The 19878-nt window shown below is 46.9% G+C and overlaps 1 protein-coding gene across 19 annotated transcripts in view; it reads left to right on the top strand.

Moving 5' to 3' along the window:
* MEGF11 (multiple EGF like domains 11) overlaps positions 1–19878 on the top strand; it is a 408774-nt gene that overhangs the window by 378582 nt on the left and 10314 nt on the right. For 10 of the 19 annotated variants that reach the window (XM_064157920.1, XM_064157921.1, XM_064157919.1 and 7 more), the window contains 3 exons: positions 3408–3526; positions 11967–12033; positions 19036–19092. The exons of 1 other annotated variant lie outside the window; for it this stretch is intronic. In XM_064157920.1, coding sequence (XP_064013990.1) covers positions 3408–3526; positions 11967–12033; positions 19036–19092 — 243 coding nt within the window. Of the gene's footprint in view, positions 1–586; positions 1160–3407; positions 3527–11966; positions 12034–15895; positions 16187–19035; positions 19093–19878 lie in introns of those variants that run through there. 8 more of the 19 variants (XM_064157934.1, XM_064157935.1, XM_064157926.1 and 5 more) reach the window with 5 other exon arrangements.

The raw sequence follows: 19878 nt of genomic DNA on the forward strand, positions 1-19878 counted from the left end.
CGTTTCAGAATACAGTCCCATATGCTCCTGGAGGCAGCAATTTCTCCCAGCGCATTAATTTCTTTTTGGAGGATGTTTTTAGTCCTATGTTTCATCTTTTCTGATGCTTATAATCCCTGCATATGTGTGAGAGAGATTATAAAGAAGGGGAACCCCCCCCGGGTAGCCCTTAGACTCTTTTGCCTTTGTGCATGAAGGATGTGGCAGCAAAATGCACAACTCTTACTCAGCACCAACTGGGAAATAAACCACCCATGCTGGGAGAGCTTAACCACAGCACATGGATTTCAGAGCAGACTTTCCCAAACTGGCTAGAAACTAAAATGGTGCTCCCCAGCACGAGAGCACTACATTGCATCCAAAAAAAAGATGTTAAAGTGCAGGTTGCTTAGTTGAAAGAGATGGGGACGGGGAGGAACTGTTTGGTAGTGCTAGAAAGCATCAGAGGTTTCTTATCAGGACTTTCACAAAGTCTTGGTTATGGGCTGAGGTGATGCTCAAGATCTCATCAAAGCCTCATAAGCTCTCTGGTTTGGGTAGATCCAATTCTGAGAGCCAAAACCTAAGCAAAGCTCACTACAAACAGGGCCCCATGGAACTTGCAGCCTAGACAAGATGTTTACAGAAATGATCTGCAGATGATGTGTGGTAGGAGGTGGCAGAGTGAACCGTCCTGCTTGGAATCTTCAGGCACCCCACTGACACTTTGTGTGGGTGAAAGAGATCCGCACATAAAGGACAAAGCCATTCCACGTTTCAGCTTGAGCTGTCTGGGTTTGTATTTACTGCAGAGTGCTTGCTGATTCCCTGTTTCAACGGCTGGCTTTGTGCCCAGTTTCCATGCTACACTGTCCTGCTGCTGTCTCACCCCACAGCCCTGGCTGGGAGCAGAAGCTCAAGCTTTCAAGTGACAGAGCACTCTGACCTTCATCCAGATCTCATGGCTCTCCCACTGGCGTGCAGCCTCAGGCTTGAAGGGCTCATGGCAAGACTCTGCCACCAGAGATCCCTTCACAGGACTGATCTCCCCAGTTCTACATTAACAAAGCCTTTGGGGGTTATTTGTTGTGGTTTAATTTAAATAATTCCCTTTCTTTTAGGCATTTAAATATTTCCTTGCTGTTAGAGCAGAATGAAACTCTCATCCTTGGGAAGAGAAGGATTTTTGTGGATTGTGGTTTCATGGTGTGTTGGTTTGGTTTTTAGGTTTTGGGGGTTTTGTTGGTGTGTTTTGTTTTGTTTTTTAACTAGGATAGCATTAGATTTTATGTGATGTATTTCCAGTCAGCAGGTATAGGAGCTTCATGAATAAATGTGTAGAAAATGGACTGTGCTATCAAGGTAAATCAGCCTGGGTGGGTAGTTAAGTATCGACCAAATGGAACTGTGTAGAAGGAGTAATTCTAAGTATATGGAGCTGCATGCAATGAAGGAAGAAAAGATTTTTGGTGATGCAGACTTGTGTACGAGCTCAGGGCCATTAATTCAGCACTGTGCCGAGTAGTACGGCAGTCTGGAAGAGTTTTTCTTCAGCTCATCGAGTGCACAGAACAAGCTACAGGCAGATAAGCTGGGTGTGAACTTGTAATGTGTCGGCTGGCTCGCAGTAACCGTTGGTACGTGCCCTCTTATCTCACCGCAGCGGCAGTGGACAGAGTCTTCTCCTCCAGCTGGTCCTTCTTGCCCCCTGCTGAGCCAGGGCATGAGAGATAAGGGAAGGGGAAAGGCAGAGCTGAGAGCTGGTGTGACTCAGTCTTCAACACCCGCCTACAAGGCAGAAAGCAGTGGGTTCAAGTGTCTATATTTAAGTGAGATGGCAGGATGGATGAGCTCTACTCCCCGGTGAGCTACCAGTCCCTTGTTTGGCAGGTTAAAGGCTGCATGTGAGCAGCTGTGTTTGCGATGGGTACACACCGATGACTCTGCTTGGGTTCCAGCCCCAGTTCTCATTTGCAGACCCCAAGAGGTATCTGTTTCTTGTTTAATTCTACGGCAAATATCACAGAGTTGTGGCTAGGAGAGATGAGAAAGTCCTGGCTGCTTTGCTGGGCAGTGTCTAGCTAGACGTTAAGCACCAAGGCAATCACAATCTGCTATCACATCCTGGTCTGAGATACGTTTTTAGAAACAACCTCAGAAAATAGCTAGAACTAAAAGGCTCTGCACTTACAACAAAATAGAGCTGACCTCCAAAATTGCTCTGCATGTTTCAGCAGAAAAGAAACGCTCGGTCAGATATGCATGTGCCTGCTTCCTCTCGCAGCTGTGTGCCAGGGCACTTAGGAATAGGCACCCCGCAGATAACACCACTTACTTGAAACTGGACAGTCTGCAGTAAATTTAGCTAAATCTAGATCTCCACAAGATGTCAGCAAAGCAAAGTGCATGTTCACGGGAATGCAAAGGCAGAGGGCAAGGAGAGATGCTGATGGTGGCCGGGTACCCTTCTCCCGCAGACAGAGCCAGCCCGGTCCGGGTCCTTCCTCACCCGTCTCCTGCCAACCTTCATTTAGAGATCTCTGGTGATGGGGGCAAGCAGCCTGCCCCAGCACTTCATTATCTCGTGAAGGTGTTTCTTATAGCTGACCCTTCTGCCTTCAATTTAAGCAGAATGAGTTTAATTTAATTAAAACCCATTCATTTACTTCTTACAGGACTTGGCTGTTTAAACGGTTCTGCTTCAGTCTGAGTTTTTCACCCTTTCTTTTGATGGCACTTTGAAATATTTCTCCACTTGTCCTTAAACTGGAACCAGCTTGGGGTTGGTGTTTTCATGCCAGTATGAATATGCTGCCTTTCCTGGTAAATTGGTTTGTCTGCTAAATGTTTTCATAAGTTAAAGTAAGAAAACAGTTAAAATACCTCTAAGTGTAACCATGTAACTGCCCAAGTTTGCCTTTCAGCGCCGCAGCTTTCTGCTTTCTGTAAGTCTTTGCTCAAAAAGCTACGTGAAATGCTTTGGATTCCTTGGTATGGTTATAGCACCTTGAATTCGAAGGAAATACATTTCTGGTGACAAAGATTGAATGAATTGTTTCATAACCACAAGGCTTGTTCTCACCAGTAGAACTTACTGTGTTTAAACCACGGAAGACACTGTTGCAGACCATGCATTGCCTGAGCTTTGCATTCCTGCCCTCACCTGCAAGGCAGCTGGACTGTCAGGAACTTCTCTTTTTTAACATCACTGTATTAATGATACATTTTGCTTTTGAATCTTCTATTTAATGCTGATAGTTAAGAGCTTCCCACCGTGATAAAGCAGGATAGATTTCAGCTGCAGATGTTTTGCGACGCCCAGCGCTCTAACAAAGTTTTCTGCACTAGATTGTCTCTAGCATGCTTTCAGTTTCTTAAGCATCGTTGTGGCTTCCAAAGTATTTTGTGATGACTTGTTTTCTTCCCAGATATCTCTCAAGGTAGCGGCAGTGTACATTGTTTTTCCAATCCAAGCTACCACACTCTCCCCTGTGGTGTGACTTCACGCTTCTTTACCAGTAATCTGGATGGAAACAGCTCCAGTAAGGTAGATATTATCCCACCCCACTGTAGCAATGTTCTTATCAGTTCAAGGAAATCAACCAAAGCAATGCCTGTTGGATCCTGTTGCCTGCCAGCATTATTTATGAAGCCAGTGTAGCTGTTCCTGACCCTGTAGCTCTAACGCGCACAAAAAGCTCTGCTTTCTCCTGGGTGTATCTTCCTAATCCTGTGCCTGCTAACTGGAGTTCCAGCACATGCCTGTCTGGGTCACTAAGCCTTGGTGTCTTAGCAACTCTAAGGTATGTTTGTTTGTCATGGAAGATAAATAGCCAGATAATTGTCATTATCCATTAGTATAACAAAAGTAAATCAATGAGGCCTTAAGTCAGTAATCTCACTTTGCTGCATCACTGTTGCCCAGATCAGTAGGCACACAGATTTCCTGCTGACAGAGAAGTGTAGAGATGCAGGAAGGTACCTAGAGTGTGTCTGAGCATTATTCTCATCAAGGGGCATCCTGAGAGCTCCACTGTTACTGATGGCTCTCCAGCAGAGCTATTCAGACTCTAGTGCTCCAACATCCAGGAGTACCTTACTTATCACATGTTGCCATGCATTCCCTAGGACTGTTGGTGGACAGCACTGAATTCACTGTGTTAGCAGCTGAGTTACGATTAGATACCTCTTATTTTGGAGCCTTAATAAGCCAAGATAGGGCAAGGGGTAGGGAGCAGAGGAAAACGGAAATGCAATTGATTTCATCAAGGCTGTCAGCTATAAATGACAGTTGCCTTCATCCAACCATAACTCTGCTAACTGGAAAGAAGATTAATGCAGTTAGGGCACTATTGTAGAAGACAGGGCATGCCAAAATATTTCTACATGTGCTCCTGTAAATCATTTCTTAGTTATTAAAAGAAAAACTCATTAAAATGTAATAAAAAGGCTGGCTCCAAAGACTTCTCAGGGAAAAGTTTAGGCAGATGTGTGTAAATATGTTTTGCAATGTAAATGGTCCCCTTGCATCATGCATTTCTGCTCCCCAGATTGAAAGTGCAAATGCTCTTGATGTCAAACTTAGGATGAATGCCATGAGTGTGGCTCTGGACCACTAATCCTGTTGCAGTAATTGAAATGAATTCAGAAAAGGTCAAAGCAAGCACCTATCCTGATTTCCTAGCCTGCAATGCCATCTTGGCACAGAGCTACTGCAAATATTAAGCTGCTGAAAAGGTTTAAAACCCAAGTGATGCATTTGGACTAGCCTGGAAGCTGCTCACCCTGTGGTAGGACTGGTTATCAGCAGTTGGTCAGCGAGCTGCCCTCAGTCAAAAAAGAATAAGCCATCACAGAATCATTTTGGTTGGAAAAGTCCTTTAAGATCAGCAAGTCCAACTGTGAACCCAGCACTGCCAGGTCACCACTAAAGCACGTCCCTCAGCACCATATCTACACAGACTTTTAATCTGTACAGGGATGAGGACTTCACCACTGCCCTGGGCAGCCTGTTCCAGGCCTTGACAAAGCTTCTGGGGAAGAAATTGTACCTCATCTCCTCACCTCTCTAGGTGCAACTTGAGGCTCTTTCCTCTTGTCCTATCACTTACTAACTGAAGAGAAGAGGCCAACCCCCATCTGGCTCCAACCTCCTTTCAGGAAGTGTAGAGATTCAGGAGGTCTCCCTTCAGCTTCCTTTTCTCCAGGCAAAACACCTCCAGCTCCCTCGGCTGCTCCTCACAAGACCTGTGCTCTAGAATGGTCTGATGTATGGCCTAATATTTCCTTTAAATCTCTCTCTATCTTACTTATTCATGAGAATGCTTTGCAGTGCTGAATAGCTGAGGAGGGCCTAAAATATGCTTCTTGTGTCTGTTCAGTTCTCCAGCCAAGTAAGACAAAGGATCATACAAAGCCCCTAATGGCTGCCTTAATGAGATTCATTTCCAAATCCGTTTCTCTGGTGCCATTCCCACTCTGCAGCAAAGTTGTACTTGGAGGAATCATTTCTCCTTATTGCCAACTGGGGTCACAAAGGAACCTGCACAGATGCAACACTTTTTAAGTGGCAGAGGAATCTCTGAGCTGCTGAGCCCTTGCCCTGGCTGCATTATCCTCCCTGTGCTCAAAGGAGCTCCTGTCTGGAGGCAATGGACTGGAGCCACCCCTCTATCGCTGCTTTCAGAGAGACAGCTTGGGCAAAGGTACAAAGGCAGGGCAGGGGGGATGCAGCCCTGCTCCAGTTTGAGAAGGATTTCTCTCTCGTGCTCCCCCTGCCCCTCTTGTCCTCTCCTCTGTGTATGTCTTATTTTGCCTTTCCTCTCTCTTCCTCTGGTGTTCTTTCCACTCTGTTATCTTTCTGGGGTTTTTCATATCCATTTCCCTGTTCTCTTTTCTCACCGATTCCTACACATATTTACTTCTGATTTCTTTCCTGCTGTCCCTGCTCTTCTCTCCCAGCCCTGGACCAGTTCAACACAGGCCAGTCTGGCCACAGGACACTGAGCATGGCTGTTACTGACCCTGCTGCTATTACCAGGTGTATGTGGTGGGTACTTCAAGAGGGATACACAGATGGCTGAGAGCAGAAGCTTAAAGGTCCTGTGTAGCCCTGAGAACTGTGGTTGGTGAGACAGGTTTGTCTTCGTAGGAAGGCAGAAGTACCAAGCCTTCCCCTGTCTTTTCTAGGACTAGGGGGGAGGGATCTCACCTCATTTCCCCTCTGCCAGACAGACATTTGGCCACTGCTTGGGGCCCTACACATGTCCTGAAGGTAAAAACTTTGAAGTTGCTGAGAAACAAGTAGGAGGAGAGGCATTAAAATCCTCCTGGTGTGTCCAGGACTGGTGAGTTGTGCTAGTGGAGCACTCAGACTGGAACACAGGCAGGCAAAAGCAAGTGGGAGGATACAGAGGGGAGCATATGAGAAGAGACTGAAAAAAAGGCTTGGCTTCTTTTATCTAGCAAAATGAATGCTGAGAGGGAGTATGATTGCCATCTATAAATACAGTGAGGTAAACACTTGGAGGGAGAAGAGCTATTTAAGTGAGATGACAGAGTTGGCACAAGAACAAATGAGGATGAACTGGCCATGAATGCATCGAAGCTGGAAATTAGATTTTTAACACTAGATCAGTGAGATTTTGGAATAGCTTCCCAGTGAGATTAATGGGACAAAGGAATCTGATTTCTGTTAAAATGGAGCTTGATCAGCTATCTAAGTGATTATGTGCCTGGGTGTTTGCAAGAAAAGGTGGCTGACTCAAGGACTCGGTCATCAAAACCCTTCCAGCCCTGTGTCCTTAAAGCCTGCTGCAGCTGCCAGCAGAAGTTTGGGCTGAGCTTTGCCTCTGCAGGGTCCAGCAGAACAGCTCTGCATCTCTGGCCTTAAGGAGGAGGATTCTGCATCTCGGTGCAAGTGTTTAACTTCCAGCAAGTGCCCTTGTGAGTGAGCTTGCAGAGTCAGCATGCTGGCCCCACTGAAGGAAGAGATACATTACTATCAGCTTTTACAAAAGCCAAAATCTGAGCTTTGCTGTTAGCTCTTACAAGTGAGTGTGGCCTTGTGACATGGGCAGCACCAAATAGTATTGATGCTGCAGGTCACCGAGGAGAATGGCACGTGAGCTCAAGTGCCACAGCCTCACTGCACCCAAATCAAAACCCAAACCCCAAAGCAGAGCAGTAGGCCCCACACCAATGCCTTCACATCCAAGCTCTCGTGGCTTATGTAAAGACCAGATTTGCAGAATCCTTTTTGCTCCCTTCACAGAACCGCACCTGGAGGCCAACTCTCTATTTGAGTTTTGGAGTTGTGTATGACCGTAGGAAAACCTCCCTTTTACTAAAGGCTGCAAAAGTTTCTGAGGGACACTCTGGACAAAGCGTGAGGCTGCTGCACTGTTGTGTCACGAGCACATGAAGGATTCTCACCTTGTGCTTTTGCAGAGCTCTTAACTCCACCCTCCCTCCTGCCTGAGGAGAGCATCACTGGAGCTAGAGCACAGGTTGCTGGTTCCTACAGACATCATAAAAATCACTTGCTAGTAGATGTCCTGAATTTTTAAAGCCAGCAGATTCACATCTATTAAAGGAAGTTCTAAATTCTACCAAAGACTTCACATAAAATTAGAAGCTGCAAAACAGAGGTCACTGGAAATGACTTGACCAGATGTCACCCAGCTAATGAAAAGGAATTCAACTCCAGAAAGCATCGTTAAAGTACCTGTGACTAAAACGTGACCCAGGAAAAGGAAGATGGGAAACAACAGAATTGCTGCAGCCTGCTCGGGAGTCGCATCCAGAGCTCACAAACTCAGGCTTGGACAATGGAAACCTGAAGTCAGTAGTCAAGGAAATGAATGGCAAATGCCTTATTGTTTGCTTACCTGGAGGATGAAGGCCTGGTGGTGTTCCTGAAGCACTGCTTTGCCTAATCACCATGGACTTCTGTAAAGCCCAGGGCACCGACGAATGGCACATTGGTGACCAGCTTGCCACTGGATGTATCCAGCTGTTTCAGACCTTGCTTTACTGGTGCTAGCATCTCATTGATCTCCAAGTTGCCAGATAGGAGGAGGTTTAACCAAATTGCTCAAATCACAAACTAAGACTCTCAGTGGGTAAATTTACTATGAAGTATTTTTTTTTCTCCAGAAAAGCAATTTTGCCTCACACTAACAACTGAAGTGTCTTCCATCTTAAAAAAAAACCCAAAAACCAACCAACAACTAAAAAGTTCACAAATTATAGTGTGTTAAGAAGTGATAGCAGCACAAAGAGATAGCTATAATCACATTTCTTCATAATTACTGCATTCTGAAAGACTTAGAAACGTCCCCAAATCATTTCATTACAAAAAATCAATTCTAGCCCATAGCTTGTCATGCCAAATTTGAGGTTTGGGAGCTGATTTACAAACCCTGCAAAAACACAGCTTTTAATAGAAACTCCAAGGCTCTAATAAATGGGATCTGAGTGGTGCAGCTGGACTGCAAATCAGCATTTCTGTCGTTGCTGAGTGTTTGGAAATGAAGAATCAAGCCGTGGGCTCCTCCAACGAAAACTGACAGTGCTGTTCGTGGGGCTGTGCTGATTTACACGGGCTGAGCTGGGACTGGGGAGGTTGGCTCCCTTCCTCCGTGCCCACATTACAAACCAACCTGCTTTTCATCACCTTGCCGTTGCTTGTTTGCTCTGACAACTCATATATCTGCTGTCCACGTTGATGTCCTCAGTTTTGGGGGAGTACAAGGAGCTGCTGAATGACAAAGAAATGACTCCGGTGCTGTCAACTGGGAAATGCCAGATGCACAGTCTGTGCCAGGAGCAAGGATGTGCAGTCACAGCCACTGCTCTTGGGCAATGATTGCTCAAGAAATATTGCAGGCAAGCAGTTTTATCAACTTTTTCTCTGCTCTGGGCACGTCCTTGAGGAGAGTGGCTGGTGCAAAGGTGCCTAATGAGCTGATGACACACGTTGCCTTAGTGGGAATATATAGAGATGGAAAACGAGGAGGAGCAGAACGAGGCACTAGATAGAGCTCTCAGTGTGCTGCTGGTGCTGTCTGATGTGAGATTCATGGGCTGTGGGGCCACAAGGGACCGTTGTGATCATCTGGCTTCACTGCCCGCACAGCTAGGGTACAGGACTGCCCTGAATTAATGCCTCTCTCAAGGTCAGTGCTGGTGGCTCGGCAGCAGGGTCTCCTTCAGCCAGAGCCTGGCTTTCAGATGGATTCAAGCTGGGCTCCCTTCAGCGTGCTGGCATTAACCTATCTCTGTCTGTGTGTGCCTGTGTGTATACTTTCACATAGATATCTGTACACACACATCAGTGTGGGTGTTGTCAGTGTATTTGCACTGTTGTGTGTCCTGAATCTTCCTTCCAGCCTGGAGTTCAGGCCATCTGAAGCACAGTTGCATGACCTGCAAATGGAGAATTGTATTTGTGTAAAAAGCTTTGGCTGAGTAGCTCTAAAAATACTGTGCAGTGGCTTGTGTAGAGACCAAACATTCACTGTGCCTGTCCTGCACAGCCTTTGCTCTCTGTGCTGTCTCCCATGTCTCTGGGCAGTGGTTGCTCCGTGGTTTCTCCTGTGTCTGTTTAAGCCAGGGCAAATTACACTGGGTGCGAAAATGCATCAGACCACCTTCTGCATCCTGAATCCATGAGATTCAACCAGCAGGATTCAGTCAATGAGGGCAAGGTTTTGCCTCTGGTTGTTACAGATCTTCACCCAAATTGAAGGCAGTTTCTGCGATCAGGTAGAAGCTTCTGAATGTCAGTGTGCAGTTTGGTTGTCCTAGATGTGGTGCTCTGAGTAGAGAGGACTATTTGCAGATGCTTTCACTAGAGACAAGATTGAGGCTGCAGATCTCTGCAGCTCTACCCTCAGTGACCCAGCTCTGGGGAAGCTTAGAGAACATCTGGCTGCCTGCCTGGGAAGATCCCCATTGCCCTATTTATTTGTTCGTATAGAGGAGCTTTAGCCAGAGGCGATTTCCCAATCCTAAACCCTCTCCAGTGTGGTCACTACCTAAAGCAAAGGGCAGAGGAGCTGCATGGCTTCCTAGCTCCAGTCCCTCCTCTTGATCCAGCATTTCTCCTTTCTGCTGTAGTTCACCTCCCACTACATGGTTGTCCCTTGCAGGTCGTGGTGTTCTCCCTGCAGCAGACTAAGCTGGCTAAACCATTTTGTTTGGTGGCTGCCCTGCCCCTGAGATGGTGGCTGTGTTACATGGCACAAAGAAGCATCTCTGACTGCTGTCTGGCACAGCCCTTTTATCCCTTTCACCCTGGCTGTGATTCCTTTAAGGAGCTCTCTCCAAAATGGGGCTGGGTCCATTGTGTCTCTTTCTACAGCACAGTGCACATCACCCTTTGCTGGGCTCCTGGGCTGGTAGAACAACCTAAAGGTATTTGTGACCATGAACTCAAGGGACACTTGGGACTCTATGTTTTGAGAGCACAGGACTGTGCCTCCTTCCCTGAGGTGGCACATGCTCCACCAGGTACTTCCAGGAGTGCTGGGGACTCTGGGCTTCCTGCAAAGCCATCCTCAGTGTCAGGGCGCAGCAGGGGCTCTGCAGACCAAGGGACAATGTGGGGCTGCTGTACCCTGCAATAGAGTGGCTGTGGCACTGAGGGCTGTTGAATAGGATTGGGCAAAAGCACTTTGGGATCTGACTGTAGGTGCTGGGTGCCAGCTGGAATTTACATCCCAACAGACTTCAGCACTTTTTGTTCCAGGTCTTAAAAACCAATAGGAAAGCAAAGCAAAAATTAATGAGATATCAGGAAAAACAAAATGTTGTGGCTTTGAATACTTTCAGTTTTAACCTCCTTTACTGATAAGCATTTACTTGTAAATACCATAATACCCTCTCAAGCCAGAGACAGGAGGCTTTTCAGTTTGGGTGCAGACAGAGGAGAGCAATGATGGCTTCATAATTTCATTATTTAAAAAGAGAGTTTGGGATTTGCTGCTGAATTGACCCTTCCTGAGGACCATCTGTGCATTCAGCAGCTGTGGCTTCCTAGGGAAACATGTCAAGGTGCAAAACGCAACACTAAACAGCTACAGTGCTTCACAGCTCCTCCTTGCTGGGGGTCACCTGATCATCACACACTTTGTAGAGGCCCTTTTGCTGTGATGCCCCAGTCTAGAGGAGCCATGCATCCCCAAAATTCAGCCCCTCTCCTCTCACTGACCTCTGTAAGAGCTGCTCCAGCATCTCCAAAACACCCATCCCTCAGGCAGATGTTGTGCTTGCCCCCTCATGTTGTGCTTCAGCATCCCCTAGCCCAAGAGAGCCTTCCGCAAGTGGCAGGAAAATGAAGAAGGCATTGACACATGCTTACAACAATACAGCCTCCTCCAGATGGCACCACCTTGACTGTGCCCAGCTGCCCCTGGCCAGCCACAATGGCACTTGGTGCCACTCTGGGCACATGGAGAGTGGCAGCTGCAAGAGGTGCTTTTCCACCAGCAGCGTCTGGATGGCAGCCCTGGACTCCTCTCCCATTCCGCTGGCAGATCTGCTCAGGGCTTTATGCTTTCAAGGCTTTTATTGCCCATGTTACTTTCCTTGAATTGAGAGAAATCTTGTAGCCATTACATCTCCAAATGCACAGGTCTGGTAGCAAACCCTCCCTGCATGCTCCTTTAGGTGGTTTGGATCCATCCGCCTCCATCCATCGTTCCCATGCTGCCAGCGTGTCCCTCTGTGGGCACAGGAGCTCAAGCCATAGTTACCCACTCCCAAAGGAAATCTTGGCTTTTCCAGCATGCTTGTGGTCAGTGCTTGGTGAAGTGACTTTCCTTTGTGATTTTCCCTAATGCTAGTGAGCAACTGTCAAACTGCATTGGTGAGGCCAAGGTAATAGTCATCTTCCATCTTTATTTGTGGCATCAGTGGGCTGAAGGCTTGGGTGGGAACTGTCTCTGTTTCAGCATTAACCCATTATCATACTTTTTGAACAGCTCAGTAACAAAATCCTTGACAGAGAAACTGCAGACTGGAGACCCTACAGCTATCTGAATGAACTAGGTCAGTAAGTTTTAAACAATTTAATGACTTTAGTAGTCTGTAGAGCAATTCCACATCCAAACCAGCCTTTCATGAAGGCACAAACAAGCGATGAAGAATATGGGTGTTGTCTTTATTTCACAAGCAGAGTTGCTGGTGGTGAAAGACAAAGAACTGAAAAGTTTCCTTTAGCACAAGCCAGACTGGGAAAGCAGAGTCAATATTCCTTCTGGTCTCCCTCCATGTGCAGCTTGGTTGAGCCATCATTATCTGCTCTATAAATGGGGTTTAAGGACTAATTTAGAACATTACAAATTCAAATCTGGGTTGGTTTTGGTTTGGGGGTTGTTTTGGTGTTGGGTTTTTTTTTCTTTCATGCTTAATAAATTTTAACACTAAATACTGGCATCTTGATTAAACTGTGGTGCCTCTGTGGAGCTGCAGCCTGTTATCTATACCCCCCTGTTATCTCCCAGTAAATCATTCAGACAGTTCTGAACCACCAGGCAGTGCAAACAAGCCAAGAGTGAGGTTTAATTGCCCTTTTTGAGTTTATTCTCCCTGGCTTCAGTTTTAACTGAAGGGTTTTTAGCAGCTCTTATTTTAAACCCCATCCAGATTTAGTGTTTGGATGCTCTTTGTGTTCCTATCTGAGCACTTGGAGTTTAGCTTGTCAGTGGCAGAGAGCATTTGCCCTTTACTGGGATTACTCCTATCTTACTGAAAATTTGCAGCATGGGGCAAGTGCAGTATTAAGTGGTATTATGGGATTCCTGAGGTCCACTATCTGACAGCTCACATGGCAAAGGAATTAACACAGGGCACTACCAGGCCTCCCATCTTGTCATTGCTCTTTTGGTCACACACCATAACTGGCTCCAAAGATCAAGGCTGCATCAGGAAAATCACAAACCTGTCAAGCTTCAGCACAAAACCTCTTCCATCATTATCAGCCATTAACGTTTGCTTCTGGATAACCAGCTGCAGAGCTGCTGTTGTGCTTATCTGTAGGTAACATGGAGAGTTGGAAGGGGGGGTGAGGATTTCTGAATGCTCCTCAAGTTAATTTTCCTTTTACCATTTTACTACTTTGCTCTTGAGCTTTATTTAGTTTTATCTTGTGTTTCCTGAGCACCCTGTGTGCTGTATGTGTCCTGCATCCATGCATTTTCTTTTACTAGCAGGGGCGATGCTAAATGTCTTTGTTGTAAGAATGATGTAGGGGTGAGAAATACTTTAGCTAGAAGACCTCTATAAGGAGTCTCCAGCAAAAAAAAAAGTTCTTTTTTCCCTTTTTTCATGGCATCTTCCATACTTTACTTCCTTCTTTTCTTTCTTCCTTCCTTCTTTTCTTCCTTCTTTTCTTCCTTCCTTCCCTTCCTTCTTTTCTCCCTTCCCTTCCTTCCCTCCTTCCTTCCCTCCTTCCTTCCCTCCTTCCTTCCCTCCTTCCTTCCCTCCTTCCTTCCCTCCTTCCTTCCCTCCTTCCTTCCCTCCTTCCTTCCCTCCTTCCTTCCCTCCTTCCTTCCCTCCTTCCTTCCCTCCTTCCTTCCCTCCTTCCTTCCCTCCTTCCTTCCCTCCTTCCTTCCCTCCTTCCTTCCCTCCTTCCTTCCCTCCTTCCTTCCCTCCTTCCTTCCCTCCTTCCTTCCCTCCTTCCTTCCCTCCTTCCTTCCCTCCTTCCTTCCCTCCTTCCTTCCCTCCTTCCTTCCCTCCTTCCTTCCCTCCTTCCTTCCCTCCTTCCTTCCCTCCTTCCCTCCTTCCTTCCCTTCCTTCCCTTCCTTCCCTTCCTTCCCTTCCTTCCCTTCCTTCCCTTCCTTCCCTTCCTTCCCTTCCTTCCCTTCCTTCCCTTCCTTCCCTTCCTTCCCTTCCCTTCCCTTCCCTTCCCTTCCCTTCCCTTCCCTTCCCTTCCTTCCCTTCCCTTCCCTTCCTTCCCTTCCTTCCCTCCTTTCTCTCCCTTCCCTTCCTTTCTTTCTCATACTAATTGATACAAATGAGATTTGCTTTTTTCCTTCCCTCTTAGCACCAAAATTAATGCTTGCTTATGCTAACTTCCATAATGTTGGATTCTTGCTCAGATCAAGGCCATTTCTACAGTAAACTGTAAAAGGATTTCATTTAGTGGCATTACTTCCATGCAGTAAAAGCTGCAGCTGCAATTTTCAGAAGCAAGATTTTTAAAACCCTTCAATTTTGAGTTGTAAACATAAGTGAAGCCTAATTAGGTCATGTGGATCTTGGCCATCAAACTGCATCATGCATGAAAGTACCAGAGTTAAAGAGGTGTGCCACCTTCTCAGCCCGCTTAGCCTTAGGTTTTATGGCACAGATGCTCCAGCTCATGTGCTGGAATGGCAGCCAAGCATTGTGCATGGCTGGATCCCATTAAGAGTAGTTAAAATAGCAGTGGACATCTCATCTCTTCCAACCTCGTGAAGTATTAGAGAGAGCAGATGTGTGAGTGAGCTAGAGGCAGGGCAGAGGACTTAAAGGAGAATCAAGAGAAATCTGGCATGGATAGAAACCCCTCAACTCTTCTAGTTCTTCAGCCAGTGCATCCTCTAGCTGAGGCAGCAGTCCCAAAGGACAGGTTCTCTGCACCAGCCAGATGAGAAAGCATCAGGCTCATGAAAATGTCTGTGGGCTCGTTAGGAGTTAAAAGTGCTGTGAGAGTTATAGTTGGGGGAAAGCAAATCGTAACCATATCCTTGTGCAAATTAACTCTAACGCTCATCTTTTGACATCTGCATGCATAAGGAGCCTTCTCAGGTCTTCTTCTTGACCTGTGAGATGCATTTACGATCAAATCCTGTGCTCAAACTTGGATCCTGTCCCAGGCTGACACCTTTTGTACTCTGAACTGCAGCAGACCATCACTTGTCAGGGTGTGCTCAGATTGGATGTAAGGATTCAGGGAGTTTTCTGATGGAAGAAACCTTGCTTCTCAATGCCACACAGGATCAAGGCTTAGACTCCTCTTTGATCTCCCGACTCAGGGACAGCAGGGGAAGCAGCTGCTCCCAAGGAGAAGATGCTGCATTTACTCAAGAGCAGCAGCTGGCAGCTCAGGAGAAGCCAGGAGACTGTTCCTAGCAGCAGCAGAGCACTACTTCCAAGCAGTGTATTTCGATCTGCGTCTGAAAGAGGATGAGCAGGAAGCTTTCTGGAAATATCATGTGCTTTTATTTGCCTGTGTATCTTGTAAAGGCAATCTCACAGGTAGCAGGCACATGAGTGCTTTAATTAACCCCTCTTTGCTCTCCTGACTCTTGCAGGCTGTGCTTTTACAGCTTTGGCACACACCTTTGGATGGCTCATATCTTGAATCATTGGCCTTTGCTCATGCAGGAGTCGTTCCTCATTTCATTTGGAAAGGCAAAGAAAGACAGGTCTTCTCTGAGAGAGCAAAGAAAGGGCTGCTCATACCAAGGGGGGCTCAGGGCCAAAGGAGCAGCCTGTTTGAGTCCACCTCAGTCCTTATTTCAGATGCATGTCCTACACACTGCCACAGCAGCACAGATTGAGCTGGTGGAGCAAACATGGCAAGGACACATGAGACTGAATCCACCTGACCCAGCACCACCTTACTGGGCTGATTGTGGGGCAGATGGCCAGAGGCTGTTTGCCACATATGATGCTGAGGAAAGCTGTTCAGTCTTAACTCAGAACCCAGTGTAACTCCTAAGTCACTCTGTATGTTCCCTCTGATGTCAGTGAGCAATCTCTGAGCCAAACAAAAAGAAAAGCCTGAGTCTTACTGAGGTGTAAGCATGTCTGTGCATGTACACTATATATAGAGAGAGAAGGGGGAACATTTCCCTTTGCATATCCACTGTACATACACATACAATGGATCTTCCCAGACTGAGGTACTTTGCCTGTTTTGCAGGACTTCAGCTGCCAGATTTGTGTTCTTTCCAAGCAGGACATCCAAGGAGCAGCACAAAGCCTGTATTTTTCCTGCTGGCACATTTTCTTATGAGCTTCAAAGATCTGGCTTTGTTAGAGACATAATCACATCCTGTTAAATGGAGTTGGAGTCTAGTGATGAGCACAACTGCACAGTCATTCTCCTGGAATTCTCAGTGTGCTTGAGAGAGCAGAGTCTGGGGACTCTGCAGTGCCAAGAAGAGCTGGCTTTGTCACCTCCTCTGTGTGTCACCACCTGTTTGATGCAGCCTAGTCCTGCTAGTTTCAAGGAATGGCTTGTCTTTGCATTTTCTCTGCTTGCAGAACCAGAATTGTTCACCCTGTGGCTAATCTCTCTTGCTCTGTTCCAATCTGCATTAAGTAGTTGCAGAGTCCAGCTTCCAGCTCCTATTACAAGCAATTCAAAGGTCCTAAACACCTCCCGAGCTCACAAAAGTTGTTATTCTCATGAGCTGTGTTGGGCACAGCAGGCTGTAGACAGAAATGGGTTTATCTGTAATGTTTCTTGAACAGCAGCCCTCAGTGCAGAGATGGAAGTGTGATTGGCAGCACATCCTGAGTGACCCAGAGCTGCATTTATTCCAGAGTACCAAACCCATGGAGTTTGATTCAGAGCTGACTTTGTATTTTTCTCAAAGCCAAGAGGTGTGGAAAATGTTTCCAATTAAGACTGTGATTTCACCCCAGCAGGCAATTCAGCTTCAGGCTTAAACCAAGACTTTGCTGAGGTGCTGGGTTCCTGGCCAGCATGGGGCTTTTCACCTCCACTGCTGTTGCAGTTTGAAAATCATCTCGGGTTCGCTCTGACAAACCCTGTGTCAATAGGGGAGCCTTCCCTCCAGGAGGGCAACAAGTTCAGGCTTACTCAGAGCAGACACAGAGATCTCTGCTGCTTGCAGAAGCCCTTCCAGACACGTCTGGCAGTTCCAATACGACTGGCAGGAGCTCAGATGGCGCTGAGCTAACAAAGTATGCTCAGAAGGTGGAGTCCTTCCTCTCCAAGCCACTTAAAGTGCCGGTTGATATTGCTGCATCCTTACGGCAACTCCAAGGCGCCAGCCTTCATTCTGCTCTTCCCAGATGCAACAGGAACACTTCTGTGAAGACCTGGTGAAGATGCTCAGCAGAGATACAACTGAGATTTTGTGCAAGGATGGACTGTGCAGTGAGCACAGCTAGCCATTCCCTGGGCAACATCTACTTCCATAAGTCACTTATTCTTCATGCTCCTTACTCCAACCATCTCATTAATCCCCAGCACTGATGAGGATGCTCTTGTATAGAATTACTGCTGTGCTTTTAGCTGCTTACTTTGTCTCCAACTCCAGCAGGGCTGCTCACAGTATTTTAAAGTTACTGGGGAGAACTAGATCATGGTCCTGGACAAAGTTACCCATCCCAGTCTTCAGAAGCCAGAGGCTCTTCCCATGTTGCTGTGTCCACTGCACCTGTCCATGGCTCAGCTGAGGTCTCCTTTGCCTCTCTGCCACTGCTCACTCTTCATGGATACAGTCCCCATAACCCTGCTCACTAGCTTCTTGCGCAGTAGCCTTGCTCTGCGTGGTGGGAGCTGCTTCTTGCTAGAGGCACTTTGTATGTTTGCCTGTGAGACTGACCCAAGTTCTGCTTGGGCAGTCCTGTCCCTGGAGACTTGCTCAGCCCTGTCTGGAGGATCACCAGAGATGGCCTTTGGGAGCACTGGTGCTGGGAAAAGGAGCACCAGCCCTGTGGATCTGAGCCAAGGGATGAATTAGCTCTGTCCTTTTCATTCAGAGCTCTACCCTTGAAGAATGCAGGAGGAAACGAGCACAGAGCTAACAGCATTAGGTGGGAGAGCTTCACCACTATACCCAGACTGCCCAGTCAGCTCTGCCCTCTGCATCTTATTTCAAGGGGTGAGTCTGGCTCAGGACAGGTGGTGGAAAACAAAACAGAAAGTGCTGAAATGGTTTGGGGGGCGGGGGTCGTACTCTTGCTAGGGGGAAAGAGACCCATCACAGAGAACCAGTTGTGTGCCACCAGCCCTTTTCCTGTGCTCAGGGGTGGACACTAAGAATCAGAGCAGCATTTGAAGTACCAGTAACATATTTATTGTCTAATTTAGTGATTTTTCCTTTGTTACTTAAAAAAACCCAAACCTTTATGGAAAAGGGCCTGGTACAGCACTGCCAGTAGTGGTAACAGCTTCTTCTGCAGAGACCAGAGGGGACCAAGGACAGATAGCTGGGAGACTTTTGGGACGTGCTGTTTGCCTAACTGAGTTACTTGATTGGGAATCCCACAAGCCACAGAGCCATTTCTATCTCCGTAACAAGATTTGTCTTGATTTTGCTAGTCAATAAGAAGTATCAGACTCTATAGTTAAAAAGATTTCAAGGCTTACATTAGATTTTCCTTTTGATTGATATCTAGGATAATTTGCAGCAGTGAAAAATGGAAATGGTTCCCATCCCCTTCTGCCTCTGCTTCTGTAAGGAACAGCAAGTTCTTATGGAGCTGCACAGGGCAGAATCTTTGCTTCTGCTCTCAGCTGCTGCATTTTCAGACTGCTGGAGCCACTTGGGGACTATCCTCATACTAGTTATTGAGCTGTGCAAACTGATAAGCAAAGTCATATTAAGCAATTTAGAGAGACTGTGCAGACCTTAGACTCTAAGCCTGTGAATTAAAGAACATACCACGAAACAAAGCCCCAGACCAGGCTCAGAGTGATGTAACATAGCCTGCGGGCTCAGGTTCCAAAGAGTCTATTGTAGGCTTCTTTTACTAATCCTGCCCAGTGTTTTGGTGATGAAGGTATGGGCAGATGAGTCCTTTCCTGGTCTCCTGATGGATAGCTGTTCTGGGTAACAAGCAGTACCCTGCTCCAGGAAACGCTCCCTTCTAGGGAAGCTCTTGAGAATTTGCATCATTTCAGGCGTGCACAGAACCCCTGCCGCAGCCAAGGGCATGCTTACAACTGAGGATGTGCTCAAGAGCCTCCCTAACTGAGGGCCTGGATGTACAGTTTCAGGACAGAATATTTGCTACTCAGTCATCAAAGCAATCCAATTTACATAAATATTTATTTGTTTTCCATTATATATCATTTTTATGCAGGTGCTTGTGGGATGGATAGACGTCAGAACACATACATAATGGAAAAAAGCTTCAAAGGTATGGTATCCAGTGCCTGCAGCCACCCTGGCAAAGAGGTTGAGGAGGGTGTCCTAGAAGAGGTGAGATAGGAGACCTGGGCACCCGGGAGAGGGCCATGCTGAGACAGGAAGGGACAGAGCAATTGCCTACAGAATACGCCTCCATGGCTCAGCTAGCAGCACTCCTGACCCCGAGCCAGATGTCTGGGGCCCATGAATTATGGATGCAAGTCTTTAGGAGGCTGAAGGCTCCTGCCTCAGCACAGCAGCATAAAGGAAGGGCTTTGCTGCAGGGGCAGGAGGTGCAGGTGGAGCTGGCTGGCCAGGAGAAGCTCTTTTGGGACCTATTAGCCATCCTACAGGGGCTCTCTGGTGGCAGGTAATCATAGACTGGTGCTTTTGCCTGCTAAGTTGTGGCTCAGTAAGGCTCTTGGCCATCCTTAGCTTAAACAAAGCCACTGGAAAACAGGCTGACCCTGCTCTGTGGCCTTTGCTGAAGGAGATTTATAGCAGAGCTTGAGAAAAGACCTCACACAGTACATTAACCAGTCACACTGGCACAAAGCCATTAATGGGCATTGACTCCAGGGCAGTTCTAAAAAGGGATCATAGATGAGTCATGAACACAAGGCCCAAGGATTTTAGATTGCAATCATCCTCCAGGTTTACATTCAAAATATTCCAGTCGTGTATGGACTACAAGGCCACTTGGCACAGTGGTCCTCACAAGCTCCTCACTGACTAGGCTGGGGTTTGGCACACTGAACTTGTGGCCCAGAAGCTGGAGAGAGGTGCTTGTCTCATT

The sequence above is a fragment of the Pogoniulus pusillus genome, chromosome 17, assembly GCF_015220805.1.
Source record: "Pogoniulus pusillus isolate bPogPus1 chromosome 17, bPogPus1.pri, whole genome shotgun sequence".
Taxonomy (NCBI): domain Eukaryota; kingdom Metazoa; phylum Chordata; class Aves; order Piciformes; family Lybiidae; genus Pogoniulus; species Pogoniulus pusillus.